The sequence below is a fragment of the Epinephelus fuscoguttatus genome, linkage group LG13, assembly GCF_011397635.1.
Source record: "Epinephelus fuscoguttatus linkage group LG13, E.fuscoguttatus.final_Chr_v1".
In the NCBI taxonomy this organism is placed as follows: Eukaryota; Metazoa; Chordata; class Actinopteri; order Perciformes; family Serranidae; genus Epinephelus; species Epinephelus fuscoguttatus.
The window spans coordinates 6076320-6095315 of record NC_064764.1 but is presented as its reverse complement, the minus strand read 5'-3'; the positions used below and the strand labels follow the sequence as shown (position 1 = coordinate 6095315).

Genomic DNA, 18996 nt, shown 5'->3' with positions numbered 1-18996 from the left:
CATGCAACCAATGACAAGGGGCTGCAAGTAGATACTGATTTTTTTCAGGCCTTAAAGGTTGGGAACTACTGCCCTAAAATGTGTTTTGTGACAAACCACCTCATTTATTTATTTATTTATTTATTCTGGGATTATTTTGGGGTAGTTGCCTAATTTTCCTTTGACTTCTTAAAGGAGAAGTCCGGTATTTTGCACTTTGAGCCCCATTTCTGGATTTGGATTTGGACTTTAATGACTAAATTAATACTGTCCTTTTTACAGTGACAGCGCCCCTGGTGGTCAGGCTGTGAGCGACCGCTTCTCTCTCAGCTGGGAGTCTGTGCTGGTCAGTTCAGACAGCATCATCGTGGCTCGCCTGGATGGCCGGGGCAGTGGCTTCCAGGGTCAGAGGATCCTGCACGAGGTTCACCAGAGGCTGGGAACTGTTGATGTTCAGGACCAGATTGCAGTTCTGGAGTAAGCTTTTTTTTTTTCTCTCTCTCTCTCTTTTAGAATGATGCAGTTGATTCTACTAGACTGGGTTGCATGGGATTCTCCAAATAAGGCTGACATTAATCCTGATATTTTTGTATTGAAGGCCCTGATATATATATATATATATATATATATATATATATATATATATATATATATATATATAAGTATATTATGTATATATATGTGTATATTTATGTGGTGAAATTGTCTTTTATGATGAATTTCTTTATGCTGGTTCTTTGTGACTGTGATAAAAGATGAGTCTTTATTGATGCTCACAGGGAAACTCGGTTGTTGCAGCATCATAAGGACAGAAATAGGGCAAGGAAAAATAAAATAATAAGAGGTATTAAAACCAAAATCATAAAAGAAACAAATAAAATACAAACTTATGGGTAGACACAGAGGTTGAATTTCAGTTTGTAAGTCACTTTATTTGCAAGTGGAGCTGCAATGATTACTTGTTTAATCAATTAGTCAACTATTACATAAATCACCAGCTCATATGATAATCAATTATTCAGTTTGAGAATTTTTTACCATTTTTTTTTACCATTTTTGATAATTTATAGACCAAACAACTAACTGATAAATCGAGAAAACAAACAACAGATTCATCGACACTGTGAATAATTGTTAGTTACAGCCCTATTTTAAAGTAAAATATATAGAGTTTACTGTAATAATTATCCATCATTTTAATAAGATATGAACTTAATTGTTTGCTTCGACACCACATGAATTCAGATCTCAAGGCCAGTGTTGGAGGTAGTCTCTGTCAGAGGAGGAATAAATATGTCTTCCAGTTACACCAAAATTGTCCCGTTCATATGCTGTGACATGTTAGCTGGCTCAGAGTGAGGACTTTTGGATTGATTTATTAAGCTAGGTGTCGATGGTCAGTAAACAGCTTCAAATAGTCATGGAATTGGATATTTTAAAAGTCTGGCTTAATTCAATACCTTTATGCCACATTTACTTTGCAACAGCCCACTTTTCCACCAGTTTGATCAGAACCATAGTAATCAAGGATGTGTCCTCAAAGGAAAGTGTTGCACAATGCAAAACAGAATGACACAATAGTAGCAAGATATTGGGTTGCTTTGATTATCTGCAAACTTTTGTTCTGTTAATACAGATATGTTTTTATTCAAAAACAAGTATAGACCAACTATTGATGAGATCACCGCACGATCTTTTCCAATTATCTTGCATAATGTTTTTATTGTTGCCTTCTCCTTTGTATTTTTTTTAACCTGGACAATATGACACACACTCTGATGTTGTCATGGTTCACACCTCAGGTTGAGAAAAACCTGCTACTTTTTGGTTCCAGCTGCGAACCCACTTTTAAGGCTATGAACTGATTTTTTTGGGGGGGGGGGGGGGTCAAAATGCTCTTAATGGCTCAAAACAGGAACCAAAACGGAACCCATTCCAAGTTGGTGGGAAAGGGGTAAAAGAGGGTACCAAGAAGTCTATGTCTTTGGAACATACCCACTTCTTTTAGCAGACTCAGACTGCTAATGCTAAATTAGCTAAGATCTGGCTGAATTTGTAATAGTATGGACAATGTTAAGTCTTATCAGGAAGGGATCACTTCATTTATGCTATTAAGTCAACTCACTTTTAATTTTCAGGCACCTGGTCAGGCTACCCTATATTGATGGAAACAGAGTTGGAGTTTATGGAAAGGTAACATAGCCTCTGTATCTAATGAATACATATAATGAAATGTATACCGGTTCTTACCCAACATTCTTTTAAAGTAGACATGTTCTTGTTTTTCTAGGCATATGGAGGATTTCTTTCCTCTCTCCTGCTCCTCTCCTACAGCTCTATGTTCCAGTGTGGCATCGCTGTTGCTCCCATAACAAATTGGAGACTCCATGGTATCATAAACTGATGGAATATTCTACATATTTATAATATTACAATTACCTAATGTTTGTGCCTTATTCCAGATGTGACAATGACATTTAAACAGCCGGTACACCCAATTATTCCATATTTGGTCTTCAAAGCCGACATGTTCTTGTCTTTAGATTTAAGCTATATACGTCTTGGAGCAGTCATGGTGATGGGATTTGATTTACAAAACAACAATAAACAATTGAACCGCTGACTGATTCTAGATGTCAGACAAACCCAAGAAGGCTAATAAATAGAATGGTGCAACATTAATCATCAGTAACATATTCTATTTGTCACAAAGTCCAATATTCAGTGAAGATGTAATACTGAAAGGCTTTTGAAATGAATTTAAAAATGCAATACTGCCCATGCTCATAATATCTCTGTTTCCTTTTTCATCCTTATACAGGGTCGGCCTACAGTGAGAAATACTTTGGCTCCCTAGCAAGAGTGGATCACAGATACCAAGTACGAACATGCTGTTAATTATACCATGTAAACAATGTATACAAAAAAAAATATGTATATATATATATATATACAGTACAGGCCAAAAGTTTGGACACACCTTCTCATTCAATGCGTTTTCTTTATTTTCATGACTATTTACATTGTAGATTCTCACTGAAGGCATCAAAACTATGAATGAACACATGTGGAGTTATGTACTTAACAAAAAAAGGTGAAATAACTGAAAACATGTTTTATATTCTAGTTTCTTCAAAATAGCCACCCTTTGCTCTGATTACTGCTTTGCACACTCTTGGCATTCTCTCCATGAGCTTCAAGAGGTAGTCACCTGAAATGGTTTTCCAACAGTCTTGAATGAGTTCCCAGAGGTGTTTAGCACTTGTTGGCCCCTTTGCCTTCACTCTGCGGTCCAGCTCACCCCAAACCATCTCGATTGGGTTCAGGTCCGGTGACTGTGGAGGCAGGTCATCTGCCGCAGCACTCCATCACTCTCCTTCTTGGTCAAATAGCCCTTACACAGCCTGGAGGTGTGTTTGGGGTCATTGTCCTGTTGAAAAATAAATGATCCTCCAACTAAACGCAAACCGGATGGGATGGCATGTCGCTGCAGGATGCTGTGGTAGCCATGCTGGTTCAGTGTGCCTTCAATTTTGAATAAATCCCCAACAGTGTCACCAGCAAAACACCCCCACACCATCACACCTCCTCCTCCATGCTTCACAGTGGGAACCAGGCATGTGGAATCCATCCGTTCACCTTTTCTGTGTCTCACAAAGACACGGCGGTTGGAACCAAAGATCTCAAATTTGGACTCATCAGACCAAAGCACAGATTTCCACTGGTCTAATGTCCATTCCTTGTGTTTCTTGGCCCAAACAAATCTCTTCTGCTTGTTGCCTCTCCTTAGCAGTGGTTTCCTACCAGCTATTTGACCATGAAGGCCTGATTCGCGCAGTCTCCTCTTAACAGTTGTTCTAGAGATGGGTCTGCTGCTAGAACTCTGTGTGGCATTCATCTGGTCTCTGATCTGAGCTGCTGTTAACTTGCGATTTCTGAGGCTGGTGACTCGGATGAACTTATCCTCAGAAGCAGAGGTGACTCTTGGTCTTCCTTTCCTGGGTCGGTCCTCATGTGTGCCAGTTTCGGTGTAGCGCTTGATGGTTTTTGCGACTCCACTTGGGGACACATTTAAAGTTTTTGCAATTTTCCGGACTGACTGACCTTCATTTCTTAAAGTAATGATGGCCACTGTTTTTTCTTTAGTTAGCTGATTGGTTCTTGCCATAATATGAATTTTAACAGTTGTCCAATGGGCTGTCGGCTGTGTATTAACCTGACTTCTGCACAACACAACTGATGGTCCCAACCCCATTGATAAAGCAAGAAATTCCACTAATTAACCCTGATAAGGCACACCTGTGAAGTGGAAACCATTTCAGGTGACTACCTCTTGAAGCTCATGGAGAGAATGCCAAGAGTGTGCAAAGCAGTAATCAGAGCAAAGGGTGGCTATTTTGAAGAAACTAGAATATAAAACATGTTTTCAGTTATTTCACCTTTTTTTGTTAAGTACATAACTCCACATGTGTTCATTCATAGTTTTGATGCCTTCAGTGAGAATCTACAATGTAAATAGTCATGAAAATAAAGAAAACACATTGAATGAGAAGGTGTGTCCAAACTTTTGGCCTGTACTGTATACACACAATATATATATATATATATATATATATATATACATATATATATACATATATATATATATATATATATATAAATATATATATATATATAAATACAAAAAGATACATATATATATATATATATATATAAAAATATATAAATATATATAAATATATATATATATGTTTTTGTATACAAAAATACATGCTTATTCCTTTCTCTGTTTGATTTGAACTGAACTCACCCAGTATTTGCTCCTGGCCTGACACAGTAAACAATGCTGTCCGACACTTGAATGAAACATTCAACATGTAAATGAGACACAGGGGCGAATTTTATTTGCAAGTGCAACAACCAGCACTGAGTGGGAGGTCTTGAGAGGAAGTTTTCAGACACACCTGCTATTTTCATTCATATGAGGGGCATTTTGCAGAGAGGCTGGGTGAAGTAGAATCCAAAATTGGAGAGTGGTGATCATTGTCCTCTCAGTCAGTCACATTTCTTGTCTCATACCTCTGAAACAAGCTTCTCTAGACAATAACAGGTTATTGTTGTCTAGACTGTGCAGAGTGGCAAGATCTGAACACACCACACCTCGTATCTGCAGCTAAAGAAAGATGCTGTCTTTCATAGTTGAGCTTGTGTGTGGAGAGATTGAAAGTCAGATCATGTCACTCAGCTACTGTCAGTTTTATTTTGCAGCACAGTTATCTGAATACATAACTGTTAAACTCACTAACTGTGGTAGAATAACATAAAGTGAATTCTCCAAGATATAAATAAGTCATAAAACAGCAATGTGAGAGGACCTTTTATGCACATTTTCTGGTTCATACTTGTATTTAGGATTTCTACTAGAACATGTTTATATACTTTACCAACTCACTCTCTTCCCAACTCATTAAACACCACAACTTTATCAGTGGACATACGTGTCAAAATATGATGTACAAGATAGCCTCCTGCATCGGTTGTGGACGTTCACAGACAGTGTCAATTGATGCTTGGTACAAGCATTGTGTCTTTTCATAATAGACTTACAGTGTAGGTAAAAAAAAAAACTATTATTAGGTTGATTTCCTTCAGCCTGGTAAGACCATCCTGATGACATTGGGTTTCGCTCTCTGTATCAGTCTGGACTTAGTGTCACCCCAAACACTTTACAGGAAAGTCCAATCGGGGCCAATCAAGGCTGTAGGTGACAACGTTAAGCAGCTAGTAAGGGGCTGCGTTGTGGTTGATTACATTAAATGCAGGTGGCAGCTCGCAGAACAGTAATGGCTGCTACCGAAGCAACAAGCGCTAACTCCAGCGGTAGTAGAGTAAACACAGCAATAAGTAAAGTTATTGCAGAAATAGAGTCATACCAACAGACAGGAACCAAAGTATGCACTACTAAAGTTTCTCAGAAGAAAAGTTTTTTTTCATTGTTCTTGTTGAGTTGAGTACTTTATTTTATCTTTCACAGGAAATTATTTATTACAGCAGCCATAATTGAACACACATACCTGCATAAATAAATAAATAAATAAATAAATAAATAAAGATAAAAAACAGAAAATGCACACTGTCACCTATGTATCATAAGTGCTCATAAGTAAGTAGTTCTTCTGATTGGATTTGGCAAAAGCTTGATTTATCAATCAATTGGTAATGGAGATGTTCCCCAGTGTTTAGTTACACTGATTGGCTGAAGGAGTTTGTCTGTCAAGATGAGTATTCCCACCCACTGAAAGTGTTTGGGGCGGAACCAAGTCCAGATTGATACAGAAAGTGAAACAGAAGCTCACATCATCAGGATGGTCTTACCAGGCTAGATTTACTTGGCTTTAGACACAGAAAGGAACGTGATTAGTTCAGAAAACATATAATGTTTTGGCTTAAAATTCACATGGGAACAGAGCAGAGGGTTCCCGAGTGAAAGTTTAGAGGCAGCGTTAAAAACTGCTGCCAACCAAGGCATATCATACTGCTGTGAAGGGTGTCTATCTACTGACAAAGCAGCGGTATTTGATGACCTGACATGGTTGCTGCCCGCTGCCGCTAAAAGATGCATGCCCACTGCAAAGGGTGCCTCTGTGCATCGGTCTCTGATGCCAAATCACTGACAAAGCAGCAGTATATTACAAGTTGGGAGTGAGAATGGGTTGGCTTTATTGTTCAAAAACAACAATTTCCTCATACGGTTTGAGCTGGAACACCTGTCTGTCTGAGGCACTCTGTTTAGTGACTGTCTCTTTAAAGTCCCCCTCCTGAAAAAGCCCAATCTGCTCTCACTGATCAGTGTTTCCATTTCTTTTGTATCTCGCTAAACCCAACCACAAGCAAGAATATGATCCAAAGTTGGGGACAAAGGTCACATCAACAGCCAAGATACATATTTCCATGACATTAACATGTAACTTCATGTACACTGGCAGTGTAAGCCCTATCTGCAGCAGGGAATGACTGTAACAGAGAATAGTGGCACCTTGTGCCATGAAAAAATCACCAGTAAAAGCTTCTAAACACAACCGAACATGTTGCAGCAGGAATTTCAGTTAAATTTGGGAGAAATTAACAACATCAGCAACCAAGTTTACATGTTTACCTGACGTTAGCATGTAGCTTAACTTTTGAAAGCCTGGGTTTGCTCACAGGAATGACTTCTGCATAAATGTACCTCACTATTGGATATGTTGGCCATGTTTAATATGAACATTATTGTACAATTATACATAAAATAGGAAGAAGCATAACAGGAACCTTTATAGTTAATTATGACTGCGTCATGTCACCAGGACGATAACTGAATACTGTTATACAGCAGGTGCATTTTCTTCTTAATGCATAGGATAAATAAATTCTCAGTTCACCTCTACATCAGGAAAAGCGCACATGTAGCTAATATCATTAATCATGGCTGCATTCCATTTAGGGTATAACAGATTCAGGGCCCAAGTTGTGCACATGCTGTCTCACTGACATGGCTTAATGGACCTGAGACGTCGTTGATGTAATCAATTCAACTTGATTTGATTGATGATTTCTCCGCCTTACAATTTAAATGACAAATACTTTTGAATTTGCTGCAGCACAAGACTGCAAAGATTTACTCTTTGACCACCTTTATCTCCACAGCAACATCAGCTGAGGCTCCAGGGTATTTTTAAATATCATATTAGTATCAAATTACAAGAAATCAGGTGATTTCCCAGAAATTTTAAATATTGGCCATAACTTTGTTGCATACTCATGGATTTCCACCTTAAAGAACACAGGAGGTATCATTAAGAAAATTGGAAATGGCAGTTTATAGTGTTAAATTAATTTGTTTGCACTTGTTTAAAGAATTCTCAAAACACAAGCTGAGTAACACAATACCATAAACAGACGTGGTTAAGAAATATCGGTTCTTGTCTGTGATGGTATTTTACTGTCCGCAAAGCTCTAAAAACAGCTGTACAGTCATTTCACTTGTAGTCACTGTTTAATGATGGGATTCCTTATTTCTAACACGAAATTCCCACAAGCAGAAGAGCCTAAATTCCCAAAGAACTGGAGCTAACATTACTTTATTGCTAATTACCTTTAAATAAATGTTTTTTAGACAATGATATTGTTTCAGTCTGTGGAGGCTCATCTTACTGTTTACTGTATTCTGCAGATTTCCAGTCTGCTCAGTAACATCACAGAACTGAGGCCTTTGGACTTTCTTATTATCCATGGCACGGCAGATGGTGAGTATAGGTTCAGGTACAGATATTCTCATAAACAGATTGTGCAAATGTATGCAATGACTGCTTTTGGTATAGAAAGTGTTCTGGTTTACATTTGTATTTTTTTTGGTAGTCTGACAAGTGTTGACCAATCATGTTTGAACAGCAGGCAAACAGTGTGTGTGGAGAGGCAGAATGCATTGGACGAAATTAAAATCTTGAAACCTATCAGTGCTAGTCTGATAACGACTTGTTTTATATTAGGGGTTTTTGTTGTTGTTGTTGTTGTTGTTGTTGTTTTATCTGCATTCATATGCAGATGTATGTTATGTGATGTGTGAGACTGGCAAAAATGACCCGATACACTGAATGAGCCCAAAATATTGGCCTTCTCCCACAGAGGCTTTATCATTGTCAGACACTTTCCGATGGGTTTAGAGGTTGAGGTACAGACAATAAAACAGATATGTGAATTTGTTAAAGAGTTTTTTCACTGGTTAACTGTTAAAAGTCTTGTGCCCAATTTGAATTTCCTATCTTTATCCTTACCCCTCATGTGCCATCATGCTCCTTGGAACAGAGTTACAAGGGGTCGTGGCTGAAATGTTCCCCTATGAAACAAGACAACCCTTCAAGACCCAGATACATCATCAGTAGTCATAGATGGCATTTATGTAAACAGAAGCGACAAGTTTGACACTGGACATTTTTAATATGCCTTCTTCTGCTGTGGTGATTTCTTCTGTGTAGTCTATAGGCAACGTTTTGCTTTTGTGAGCATCAAAATTGGAGAAATTGAGAAAAAGAAAGGGTTCAACACTAGGAATGTTGGTAGATACGTTTATGGGATTGACAGCAAACAAGTTTTGGGGGTGTTTGCCTAGCTACCAGTGATGGGAATAACGGCGTTATAAATAAACAGCGTTACTAACGCAGTTACTTTTTGCAGTAACGAGTAATCAAAAAAGTTAATGTCTCCCCTATTATAATGCGGCTACTGTTACTCACAACGAGTAACTATAACTAATTACTTTTTCAAAGTAACATTCCCAACACTGCTAGCTACACAATGTGCTAGCTAGCCTATGACGTTACTTACATAACTGATGTTAATGTTGGATCTACTGGTTTGTGACACACAACACGTAATGTCAAATACACGGCCATTTATTGATTTGTATGCTGATTATCATTACACTCAGTGCGGAGTGTCCTTAAAAAAAAAACTCAGTTTGGAGGGCCATGTAGCCTCAACACTACGCCCTACTTCTCTATTCCAACAAGAATTTGGACATCCTACCCATAGGCACTAATGCACAAAATTTAGGGGTAAGGTAAGTGGTAGGGGTATTGGGATTGTTGAGAGTTGATCAAGAGTTATTTTGTGCCATTAAACGCTTGTCCCACACTGTTTTAAAAAAAAACAGTTTTTCTTGGCCTTAGTCTCTGTATTTGAAATTGACTTTACTTCTTGCAGCAAATGTAACAATATACTATAAATACCATGTGCCATTTTGTTTTCCTTGATTATTGTCAACCCTAAGAGTAACAAGATTTTACATGCAGAAACCTTTCTATGTTCAGTAGTCTTACTGTGCATTGGATGGTTGGTTGGATGAATGTGGCAATCTTGTTCTGGAGCTATATGGTTTGACTACATCACTGTTCCATTTCAAATGTAACTTGAAGTGACTTGTTGCAAATATGATTTGCAGGGCACAGGTTTTGGCACTACAGTTAATTTTCATTAAACTCCTAACTGTGGAAGTGTAATGGGCTGAGAAGTTGAATTTTTATGTGAATTATCTGTCTCTTTTTCAGCCACTGTTCATTTCCAGCATTCGGCTGAGCTGGTCAAACTGCTGTCTGCGTCAAATGTTAACTACACTCTCCAGGTGACTGCTGCCAGTTCTTCTCTGAGAGACAGTCTATTTCATTCAACCAACAAGGGGAGACCTTCACGCAAGGCTCATTTACACTCCCTTTACATATGAAAACAGATATGTCCGTTTCAAACGTTAAGGTCACTGCCCTCATACTGCCATAATACCTTTGTGATGAGATCGATACAGCCAACAGATGTCACTAGAGGGCAGAGTCAAAAGTTTAACACAATAACAGTGAATATGAATGAATATAGCAGGTGGTAAAAGTGAATAAGGTCGTAATACTGTAGGAGGCAGCATTGTAGATGTGTGCAGCCATATATACATCATAACGTGGATGGAGAATTCTTTTCACTGTTTTCACCATATATCAGTATGTATTACTGATTCATTCCACTTCGCCATCATTTAAATTTCCTCATTGTTTACTATATTCGTATCTTGCTTAAATGTTACACTACCTCCACAGTCTCTGTTTTGTCAGTATCCATAAGCTTTCAGAAAATGTGCACAAATATGTACAAAAGTCAGTAATGTAGGTGAAAACCTCCTAACTATGGCAGGGTTAAAAAAAAATGTGTGCATATGAAAAAGCCGAGGTTGTATTTGTATTGTTTTCTTGTTGAATCAGATGGTTCTTGATTTTACAATGTTGTATTATGGCCATTGAAAGTACCAACAAAAAAAAAACATATGAAGCTGGGGGAGGAGGGTAATATAACCCAGAATTTCTGAGATTAAAGTCATACATTTGTTATGTATAATGATACGTACTTGTACTCGTCGTCCTCCGTTTATCCGGGTCCGGGTCGCGGGGGCAGCAGCCTCAGCAAGGAAGCCCAGACAGTCCTCTCCCCAGCCACTTCCATCAGCTCTTCCAGGGAACCGTGAGGCGTTCCCAGGCCAGCCGGGCATGTAATCCCTCCAGCGTGTCCTGGGGCGGCCCCGAGGTCTCCTCCCGGTTGGACATGCCCGAAACACCTCGCAGGGGAGGCGTCCAGAAGGCATCCTTACCAGATGCCGAACCACCTCAACTGGCTCCTCTCGATGTGGAGGAGCAGCGGCTCTACTCAGAGTCCCTCCCGGATGTCCAAGCTCCTCACCCTATCTCAAAGGCTGAGCCCAGCCACCCGGCGGAGGAAACTCAGTTCGGCCACTTGTACTCGCGATCTCGTTCTTTTGGTCACTACCCCAATCGAGAGCTTTCATTTTTCATAGAAAAGTACTATAAAAGTACCCCAGAATACTCTTATTGCAGCTTCTTATGTTGAAATATTGGCAGATTTACACACTCTCACATGACAGTGAACTAAAACCCTTTGGCATGAGTACAAAACAAGATATTAGATGACGTAATTTTGGGGTTTGGGCGAGACAGACCAACATTTTTCAACATTTTAACACATTTTTCGATGAAATGATTAGTCGACTAATTGAAGAAATAATCGACAGATTAGTCGACAATGAATAAAATTGTTAGTGGCAGCCCTACTGCTGACGCCACCCCAAGCCGCCTGTCAATCTCCCGGTCCATCCTACCCTAACTCGTGAACAAGATCCCTAGATACTTAAATTCCTCCACTTCCCCCGCGCCCCCGTTTTTTTCTTGTAAATTTATAATTTTAATCTGGGAAATTGTTTTGGTGGAATTTTACCTGCCTCCCCCAGCCCAGTGTTCTTCCTCTGCTTATTATTATTCCTTTTAATTACAATAGCCCTAATATAATACACTGTCATATGTATACATACATATATATATTACATTTTAGATTATTTTATTCAGGTTAAGTTCTTGTATAAGTGCTTGGTTTAAGAGAAAATGCCAGACTATTTCTTTAAATTGGAGTTTGATTTCACCCTTGTGCCACTGCTGTGTGATGTCACTGCTGTCACATTTAGAATCTAAGCTTAATTGAAATGATAAAAAATTGGTAATTAAATAGATAACACTTTGTTTTCTTTTTCCTGCTGTCTAGATTTTCCCAGATGAAGGACACAATATTGTCTCCACCAAGAGCCAACACTACATGCTAAACTCCATGCTCACCTTCTTCAGGCGCTGCTTTGAAGAGGAGCAGGTTATTGTTGTCCCGCAGACATCTAAAGAGGATGACTAGCCTGTAGAACCTCCTGTGATGAGACATTTTAGTGAAGAGTGTAGCAATTGTTGTCATGAGCCAACAAAGAGAGGCTGTGTTTTCCTGAAGGGCTGCTATCTGTAAAAGCACTCCATCAGTATGTAAGATTTGTTGCATCACATTTGCCAGGACAGGCGTATTGATTCCAGGGTTGTGATGATTAAGTTTTAGAATTAAAAAGATGGTTGTATTGTCCCAGTGTTCCATGTAAGCTTCAGATTATAATTATTGTCTGTATTATGTTTGTATCATGTACTGAGTACAGATGTCAGGGAATTGAAGAAACTTGTATTTTTCCATTTTAGAGTATAATTTTTGCTGACTGCTGTAATTTACTGTGAATATTTCTGTTTACTGCAAACAAAATAATTCCACTTAACTTAAGAAATCATATCACAAAACAATTTTTGCAGGTGCCTTTACCTCATTACAGTTGTTGTCAGTATTTTCCAACACTATAGCCAACACAGTGTTCATAGACACTATCATCACAGTAATTTCCAATTAGATGAAAAAGATTAAACATTATCAGGACTGAGAATTACCAGAGCATCTGCATCTCCAGTGGTGGTTGACTGATTCTTGATTTCTTTCTCTTGTTATAAGACTTTTACAACCTAAACAAAAGTATTGCCATTGTTCTTTTTTTTTTTTTTTTTTTTTTTTTTGCAAACCTACGTTACATTTTGTTTGTCATTACATAGCAGACGTGTTGAAACTTTACATTTCAACAGCACTGTAGTTAAAGGTCCAGTGTGTTGGATTTTGGAGGATATATTGGCAGAAATGGAATAAAATGAGTGTAATTTCTTTAGTGCACAATCAACTGAAAATAAGAATCATAGAATAGAATAGAATAGAATAGAATAGAATAGAAGAAGAGGAGCCTAAAGGCCAAAACACACCGGCAGCACGTCAAAACAGCCGCCCCCATTATTTTCTATTTACAAACACACACCACCGGCGGCTCGACGCGCGTCGACATGCCGCGGCACTTTACGCTATTGTCCTATTTTTCCAGCGTCACCGCCCTTGAAAGAGCACTATTTTGTACTTCCCAGCCTAGCGGACTGGAGTGTGCAATAGAAATCCGGTTGACGCCTGCGTTGTGTGTGTTGGGGGCGGCACTTGACTCGCGTCAATGACGCCGCCGTCATACGACGCCGCCGGTGTGTTTTGGCCTTAAGAAGAAATAAGAACTCCATATCTTAGAATGAGCCGTTTATATCGACATAGGGAGCAGATCGCCATGCTGCACCGCCCTGTTTCGACAGTAGCCCACAACAGACAAACCAAACACTGGCACCAGAAAGGGCCATTTGCATTTACACTTTTTTGTGTCTGCATCTGCTGTTAGAAGCCTATTTGCAATGAGCAGCATTCAAGTTTATAGTGATCCAATTTGGTTATGTGAGGAGAAGTAATTGTTAAGAGAACTGAATAACAGGAAACAGCAGCTTACATGATGGGAGGTAACTACAGTACCTAAAAATGCTTGTTTGCCAGCCACTATAAATTGTCATGATGTACCATTTCTTTGGCTTTCTCGCTAGTTAACCCTCAAATATCTAATCCCATGTGATTTGAGTATCTCTCTCTCTTTTGAATTTGTAACGTGAAACTCCTTTATTCAGTGTTTTTACTAGTTTAAATCGCAGGGTCCATTTAATTTTAAGAGGAGGAGACCTCTGTGCATAATTCAGCTCATGGTAAAAATACATTTTAAACAATGAACACTGAAGGAATTCTAACCAGGAAAGGTTTTAGCTGGTTGCAACCTGGATGCCACCAAATCCCCTTAAATCTTACACACCCCACCTTTACCATGTGGTTAGGTTTAGGCACCAAAACCACTTGGGAATAGGAAAACATAGAAAGGATAATGTTTTGATTTAAAACACAGTTCTGGGAGCACAATCCCCCGTGGCGATATGCAGCTAAAAAAGACACCCAGGTTTGCTGCCACCAACACAGGTGGAAATGCAATGAAATGAAATAAATAACAGCCAATGTTTGTTTGTTGGTCTAGAACAGTGGTCTGCAGCTTGGCAACTTTCTCGCCTAGGTGACATGCCATCCACCATCCCCTTCACCGCCAGAAGACAAAGTCAGCATATAGTCTGCGTCACTTAAGAAATATTAATATGATATGTCTGAAATGTGCAAATGTAATGTATTCATGGTTTGCAGGAACTTAAAATGCAAACATTGTCCTCTGGCAACTGGGTTTTGCGTAAAACTTGAGCTCCACTTAGACTGGATTTACTTCTCTAGGACAAGTGGGAAGATTTTAACAATACCTGCACTGTTCAGTGATTTATATCCTGTCTGGATGCTGGGTTGTTTTCCACAGCCAACTCAGCAATATTTACAACTACAATTACCTGCAGTTTTTCACTAAACTCGCTGGTCCTTCTGTAAATTAAATTCCACCCAGAGCGACATCCTTGTATTTTAAAGCAGATCTCTGAGATTTTTCACTGGAAGAGCTGTTGTCCTCCTTCTCTAGTGTTTTTTTTTGTTTGTTTTGAAAATGGAGTGATTCAAAAATGGTTTTTTTTTTTGCTAATCTGAATGCAGCAAGTCTACACTGACAAGTATTAGCATTTCATTTTGTAATGCATCCATGGATATAAAGACAACTATCACTGGCTAACTGTGATACTGGAAAAAATTACAAGTTCTGAAGCGCCTTTTTTCTATTATTTCTAAGTGGAGTTATGAATGAGATGGACATTGAGTTATGACTGAGAAGGAGCACGATTTTTTTTACTCAAATTCAAGTCATGCAGTATATTTGCCTCCCTTTCAACTCTCTTTTTGGCTTTTTCCCACTGAATGTCCATGTCTATTACATACGTTAAGGAATATTAGACTTTATAGAGACCAGATTAGAAACTACATTGCTTTGATACAATATTCCCTTCATAAATGGGTCCACTCAAAGAGTTTTTTTATGATAACACTTCTTTTGAATGTTTATGACTGACTGCATTCCTCAGTGTCACATGTAGTGTTTAACATCCCAAAATGTGAAAAATGTTTGAAATGGGCAAGAAAATGGAGAAACCTAATAATACCAGTTTACTCTGTACAGTGTGATTTGTCCATAACCAGTCTCCCGTAATACTGTATGATTACCATGTCCTTCCTTTTGTAGGATGTAGCAAGCCAGATGATTTTTGATTTTTCTGACCATGATCCTGTGCTGCTTACACCTCTGCACTTGCTCTATTCTGTCAAACTGCATATATACTGAGATTTGTATATTTGGGACAATTTATATGCTGAAATAAATTAGTAAACAAGACAGTGTTTCATCTGTGTGTTGCTTTGTTTGTTGTTCTGCTTAGAGGACAAAGCAATAAAATGAGGATTTCATTTAGAGGCTTATCTGATACAACACACCTAATCTTGATTTAAAGGTGCTGATGGTGCACCAGTGACATACAATGCTTAGGGGTAACAGCAGTGACAGACATTATCTTGTAGTTGCCTTCAAGTCAAAGCCACAGCCTGCTGCAACGTTGTTGTTTGAATGCTGCTTTAAATTAAGAGTTTAAATACTGATCCCACAACCCTATCACCAGAAAAATGTTGGCAGTGTACATTTCTGCAAACCAGCAACAGCACCACAGCATCTGCATCTCCAGTGGTGATTGATTGATTCCTGAATTTCTGATCAGCTTGCTGTAAGACTAAAACACATCTGCCAGTTGGTGGTTATAACAACCCAGTGGCTAGAAAAAATGTTGGCACTGCAGGATTCTGCAAACCATGGGTATGTTACATCTCATCTACATGTTATTGTAGCCAACGTGTTGACTTTATACTTTATTTCTCAGTAACACTGTTGTGAAGGTGCTGTGATGTTCCCATGTTCAGTTTCAAAATTATGCTGGAAAATGCTGCAAAGTGTTGCTAAAAGCTCCCAAGTTGGGTGGTACAAAAGCCACTGGAAAAGCAGGAACAGGTCAGTGAAAAGCACCCAGGTCTAGTGGCTTAAACTTGCATTATGTTGATAAGAAATGCTCAGCTTTGGTGGTTCTAACACCGCTGGGAAACACAGAAATGTTGATTAAAAAAAACAAAAAAACAAAACAGGTTCAGAGCTGCAAATGCTGCTGCCCAAAGTGCTGCTTAAAAACTCCAAAGTTTGGTGGCAAGAAAGCAGCTGGGAAAGCAGGGACAGGTACAGCAAGTGAAAAAAAAAAAAACAGGGTTGGTGGCTCAAACACTGCTGGGACAATCTGTAACATCCCTCTAAAAGCACCCAGGTTTGGTGCCACAAATCCTGGTGGAAATGCCAATAAGCGTCACCACTGGAAAAAAAAAAAAAAAAAAATTGGGGCTGATTGTTTTTGTCAGTCTCAAACAGTGGTCTTCAGTGGTCTGCAGCTTGGCAAGCAAGGCGTCCCCTCAGCCACCATCCCTTTCATCTCTCAATGACAATGTCACTTACACTTTAGACATGCTGATATGATATGTATGAAACACACAAATGTAGTGTACCCGTGGTTGTAGAAACATCATTAAAAAGACATCAAATAGCTGAGTGTCAATTATCTATCAATAACTACTAGAACTAAGGGCTTTACACCCAGGTTTGCTTTTATATCAACCCAGTCTCACTGTCAAAACAACACATAAGAAATCTGGGCACATTCATTTGTTGTTTGCTAAAAGTGGTTTAATCAGGGGTGGCTTAATTAAAGAGATGCATAAATGATGATATGAAAATACTGACATAATAGGAAAGTTGAATAAAATGAAGAGTTGTGATACCATGAGCTGTACAGAAATATCCCCATGATGGAGTCTAGATAATAGTGGTGGTGGTGGTGAAGAGCTATGGCTAAAGATCTAATCTGATGAGATGTGGAGCAGGACTTGTGATGAGCTTGCTGGAAAGACCAGCTGGGAAGGCTGGTTGTGAACGACTGGAGGTGAATGGGGTGGAGGAGGGTTGCATCGATCTGAGAGTCTGAAATGGCAGCTGATAACAGCAGAGAAAGGAACATTTTTAAACTTTGACAGCAGCATGATGATTAGTGGCAAAATCTGATTGGTTTAACTGAAAGAGCGAACGCCCTCAGTCAGCTGATTAAGTCAGAAGCTGAACAGAGACAAAAAGCAATAAGCATGAAGATAGTCAGACTTTCTGATTGAAATGCTAAGCTTCATTTCCAGTACCTAACATCCCCAAAACCACAAATAGTCTATTTTACATCTCTAAGATAAGCTAATACATCTTGACTCCAGCTCTGTACTTGACACACAGACATGAGATTGATATCAGTCCTCTCATCTCACTTACACAAAGAAAGCAAATAAGTGTATGTTGAAGTGTTGAAGTGTTCCGGATTAAAGTGTGACAGTGTATCTATCCTGCTGGGAGCTAAGTAGAAATGGGGAAGCCTCTCACTCAACTGAGAGTATTTGAAATAATATACAGTTCAATTTACCAACAACACATAGTGAGATATCCCAGAAGAACTGGCTCTGTCTTTGTGTTTACGCACTGGACGTTGCAGTCTCAGGAGATGTGCATTGCTCTATCCGACGTTTACACAGTTACAACATTTGTTTGGTCTTTTAGCTGTAGCACAAAAGAAAATGAGAATTGTGTAACAGCATGTAGCAACAGATCAGTTTGGACTCTATGGGGGGGAAAGATCTGATTATTAACAGCATTAGTCTAATCTCATCAGTTAATGGCCAGTTTAACATCTGACCGAAGGACAGCAGTCACAAAATAGCCTTTTGGCTAACATCAGCACATTTATTGTGATGTTGAATAATATGCATTGTCCTTGTAGAAATACATAAAGAAATTCGAGAGCATGGAGTGAACCAGTCACATAGCTGAGTGTCAAGTTCACTAACAAACTTCAGGATGATGTTCCTGACTTTGGAAACATCCGTTAAGACACACAACGTCACCAAAGTAAATGGGAATTTGAGAATCTATAGTTCAGTGACATCTGACCAAACTCATTCTGCCGATAAAGACCATGTAATTTGACTTGAAGCTTCAGAAGAGCTATTTAATAGACATTATGGTGATATTGTTTTCTTCAAGATGTCTGGACAGAATTCATACTGACAGCCACTGATAACTGCCGACAAGCAAATTGCTTGGAGTCAAATTCCATGTCACCAAACAAATCCAGCCCATAATCTTGATTTTGAATCCAATTGCACGCTTCAAAAAGGAAGTGTGGAGTGCTCCAAAGTTCATACAGGTGTGCTTTTGTTAGGGAACAGAAAAGTTCAAAATAGAAGGACCCAGGGACTCTCCTGGCAAAAAGTTAAAAGCCTTTAATCGGATGGCTTTAATGTGTGCTTAGTGCACTTAAAGAAGGCTGTTTGTGCTGCTATGCATACATTGTATCCCAATTTTATCTCAACATGTACCAGTATTATTTATGTATTTAGTATTTCACTATGAAGTAGACATCTGTTTACCATTTTGCCAGAGGAGTGCCTCATTCCTTTCTTCTTTTTTGAACAAATTACATGCTTACTGTAATTACCACTTGAGTAAAATATATGTTTAGATATTAGTTAGTAAGAGTATTTACATAAGTAGCTGCTGGTTAGGAACTGAGCAGGACCATTATGTATGTGGGAGACTGTTTCTTGGCAGCGTGTAGTGACTTCCTGGAGTCACTGCTGGTTGCCTGGAAGCTTCAAGGTGACTGCTCCCAATTTTTTTGCATATAACTC

The 18996-nt window shown here is 38.9% G+C and overlaps 1 protein-coding gene across 1 annotated transcript in view; it reads left to right on the top strand.

Annotated features, from left to right (window-relative positions):
* The window catches only part of LOC125899754 (inactive dipeptidyl peptidase 10-like), a 221979-nt gene extending 209646 nt beyond the window's left edge, over nucleotides 1-12333 (top strand). The window contains exons 20-26 of the mRNA XM_049594266.1: nucleotides 262-456; nucleotides 2118-2172; nucleotides 2270-2369; nucleotides 2801-2859; nucleotides 8192-8264; nucleotides 10065-10138; nucleotides 12106-12333. Coding sequence (XP_049450223.1) covers nucleotides 262-456; nucleotides 2118-2172; nucleotides 2270-2369; nucleotides 2801-2859; nucleotides 8192-8264; nucleotides 10065-10138; nucleotides 12106-12246 — 697 coding nt within the window. The 3' untranslated portion in view covers nucleotides 12247-12333. The remainder of the gene's footprint in view (nucleotides 1-261; nucleotides 457-2117; nucleotides 2173-2269; nucleotides 2370-2800; nucleotides 2860-8191; nucleotides 8265-10064; nucleotides 10139-12105) is intronic.
* Nucleotides 12334-18996: the final 6663 nt, after the last annotated feature.